Genomic DNA, 3,754 nt, shown 5'->3' with positions numbered 1-3,754 from the left:
ACAGGACAATTTTAAAATTGTCAGCCGATTTTCCAAACCCGAGAGACCTGAGAGAAAAAAATCACGGGTCTAACAGTTTTGGTCATACAGTGTGTAGGGTGCTGCCCCTTTAAGGACGTTGATTCCGTGGGCCCATGTGATCGCGTAAAAAAAAAAAAAACTGAACGGAACCGAACTGAGTGAGAAAGCAATGTTGATGCTCATTTGCAGACTTTCTAATGTTCTACAATAATTACAACTAAGACCATAATCTAAACTATATATTCCCAGCGTGGTAAGTCACATGTTGTTGTTATAAGTATATTGATAAAAGCACTATGTAGATCGCTATTTGTGATTAGCGCCTAAACGCCTAATGCTATTAGTTTGTTTATTATGTTTGGATAGACATTTTAGTTTAAATTGCCTATTTTAGAGATATATGCAATATGTGTAGCATTTACAAAGTTTAATAGGTGTTTGAAATACAGCGACTGTTTAGAAATCTGTATTGATAGTTTATTATTCACATGTGATAATGTTTAATACGCTACATCAGGGGTGTCAAACTCATTTTTACCCCGGGCCACATCAGCATTATGGTTTGCCTCAAAGGGCCAGTTGTAACTAAAACTGTGTAAATGCAGCTACTACTTTAACATATTGTTAAATAACTCTCTGCATTTGTCATCCAGGTGGATGCTGCACATTAGTGGTGGTTGAGGTGATTCCCCCATCCCCCTTCAATGTAAAGCGCTTTGAGTACCTAGAAAAGTGCTATATAACAAATTATTATAATAAAATTATTCGATTTGATAACTATTTATTCAAGTGTACAAATACACCAAACACATTCAAATAAATGTAAAATATATGTAAGGACATTGCTCTGTGTTATAGAACATACATTTATCTAATTCATTTCATTTTTAAGGTTAAGAAAAGATCATACTTGTCAAGTGAATAACAAAGACAAATATCATTAAACACAAGTTATTAAATCAACTCTGTTCAAAACTTTGCCACAGTTGAGACGGGCAGAACTATGGTCCAACACATACAGTAAGTGTCAGAGGCTGAAAACATGCGTGACAGATGTTGCATTTTACAAAAACAAAAGGCTAGACAGCCTTGCAGAGGGGATATCCAATCCAACTAATGAGATATGGTTTTGATTACAGTAAACATTTTGCTGGATGGACACATACACCTGTAAACACACAGAACATTGCTTCATTCACAATGTAGTATGTGTAATTAACTCAAAATAGCAACAGGGGTTGTCTCAGTTCACAACTGTATTGGTCAAGTTCTGAGTGAAGCTGATGAGGTGATGCTGCTTGACCTCAACACACCAAAGATCCACTTCATGTTCTGAAAATAACAAACACAAATCAAAATGCAAGCTCAAACATTACATTTCACACATTATTACACAGTACTTATTCAGGTATATATATATATATATATATATGCAATTCAGGTTTATAAAAATGCTTACATATTTGTCTTCTGGCTGGATGTCTGACACCGTTTTCTTCTGGTCAGTTCGTCAATGTCTGGCTTTAGGTCTTGTGCTGTAGCAATCCGTAAAACAGCGTGGAGGTTGTCATCATTGATGCGTGATCTGTGCTTGGTCTTGTTTAGATTCATTATTGAAAACATCTGTTCGCACAAGTAGGTGCTCCCAAACATGGACAGAATGCGGGCAGCATTAAGCCGAAGCTGTGGCATCAATTCAGGGGGCAGTAGGTTGTAAAAGTCCTCGATTGCAGCATCCTGGAACTTTGCTCTCAGGGCACTATTGCTTTGAAGTTCTATTAACTCCATCTGAAGGAGATGGGGTGCACTGTCAGCGGTGAAAGGATTGGAAAAGATGGCAAAGCCTAGGTGCTGTGTTTTAAAGTCAGAAAAGCGCCGATCAAATTCATTAATTAACCGGTTCACTTTGGTAGCCAACCGAGCGCATGAAAAAGCACCAGAGACTGAGGCGGAGATGCTCTGACAGACAGGAAAGTGGGCAAGATTATCCTGTTCCAGTTGGGACTTCCACATGTGCAGTTTACGCTGGAAAGCTGTGATCATGTCGGACATCTGCGTGATGACTTGTTTGCGTCCCTGCAGCCTCTGATTCAGATGGGCGAGATGCTCAGCTAGATCACACAACATAGCAAAGTCACACAGCCAGTTTGGATCAGACAGTTCATGCAAAGGCTTTCCTTTACTTTGCATAAAAAGCGCAATTTCTTCTCTCAGCTCAAAAAATCGTTTGAGGACCGCGCTCCTACTCAGCCACCTTATTTCTGTATGGTATGGCATATCTCCATGCTCCGAGCCCACCTCCTTTAAAAACAGCTGGAACTGGCGGTGATTCAGGCCGCGCGCTCGAATGAAGTTCACTGTTTTTACGACTGTGCTCATTATATCATCCAGTTCTAGAACCTTTCCACACAGAGCTTCTTGGTGGATAATGCAATGATAAGTTATCAGAGGTGTGTGGCAGTTACTTTTTTGCATTTTCTCCTTCACTAGTCCAACCAAGCCTGCCTTTTCTCCACACATCGCAGGTGCGCCATCGGTAGTTAACCCCACCAACTTTTCCCAAGGTAATTTAGTTTTACTTACGGACCTCTCCACCGCATCAAAAATGTCCTTCCCCTTCGTTGTCCCATGCATTGCAACTACATCCAAGAGCTCCTCGCTGATGGAAAAGTCTGCTTTTACGCCTCTTATAAAAATGGATAGTTGCGCTGTATCCGTATTGTCTGTACTTTCATCAACAGCCAATGAAAAAGTCTGGTAACTGCGTGTCTCTTCCGCCAGCTGTGCTGTCATATTGCCTGCCAGTTCCTTAACTCGGTCTGCGATGGTGTTTCTTGACAAGCTGACATTTTTAAAATGCTGTATCTGGTCGGGGCACACCTGCTCACATACCTTTAGCATACTCCTCTTCAAAAATGCTCCCTCTGAAAAACACTTGGAAGCGCGAGCGATTTCTTCAGCCACGATAAAGCTAGCTTTCACGGCTGCATCATTTTTTGCTGTGGCTTTCGTGAACATATTTTGCTGCCGTTGTAGTCTTCCTTTCAATTCATGAACAATTTGATTTTTTTCTTGGAGACTAGAGTTTGCATACTTAGCTCCGTGTTTGGTGTCAAAATGCCGACGTAAATTGTATTCCTTCATTACCGACACAGCCTCGCCACACAGAAGACATACCGGTTTTTCTCCTTGAAGAACAAACATGTATTCACTTTCCCATCGTTCTTTAAATTGCCTCCCCTCTGCATCAATTTTTCTCTTTTTGGACATTTTAGTTGATAAATTTACAATTTGGGTTATTTAGCTTTTCTCGACTCCACCGCGTCGATATGGAAACACTGCTCTCTAGCGGCACGACGCCGTCATTTCGCGGGTTTCAAAATCGGCATGCATTGTGGGAGATGTAGTTTTTGATCAATGACGGCTGACCGCCGGAGGTGAGGAGTTTACTAAGCGTGAGCGCGCTGGGGCGGGTATAACTTACATTCGTAGCCTGAGTATTCATATGAGTATTCAACGTGCGGAGCAACAGCTGGCCGTTTTGAATGAGAGAGACAACTCGGTTACTGTGAACGGGGAGCGCTTTATGAACATTCCTGTGACGTGCGAGCAGCGCGGGGGACAGTGTGTCTGTTAAGAGTGAGCGCTCGTGAGCAGGCATGTGAACTGGCTGTGTGACAGAGCAGGCATAAGATGGACACGAGCGCGAGTTTGCGGGCGAATTTAATAACGC

The 3,754-nt window shown here is 41.8% G+C and overlaps 1 protein-coding gene across 1 annotated transcript; it reads right to left on the bottom strand.

Moving 5' to 3' along the window:
- Window positions 1-793: 793 nt before the first annotated feature.
- LOC148970518 (general transcription factor II-I repeat domain-containing protein 2-like) lies at window positions 794-3,468 on the bottom strand. Its single transcript, XM_089124549.1, has 2 exons — window positions 1,481-3,468; window positions 794-1,353 (listed from the first exon to the last, which is right to left on the bottom strand). The coding sequence occupies exons 1-2, from the start codon at window positions 3,289-3,291 to the stop codon at window positions 1,347-1,349; spliced, it is 1,818 nt and encodes a 605-aa protein (XP_088980675.1). The 5' UTR covers window positions 3,292-3,468; the 3' UTR covers window positions 794-1,346.
- Between the last annotated feature and the right edge of the window lie 286 nt (window positions 3,469-3,754).

This window comes from Pimephales promelas, chromosome 20 (genome assembly GCF_988280905.1).
Source record: "Pimephales promelas chromosome 20, fPimPro1.hap1.1, whole genome shotgun sequence".
NCBI classification, from domain to species: Eukaryota; Metazoa; Chordata; class Actinopteri; order Cypriniformes; family Leuciscidae; genus Pimephales; species Pimephales promelas.
The sequence above is the reverse complement of the archived record's forward strand: the minus strand, read 5'-3'. Positions and strand labels throughout refer to the sequence as shown.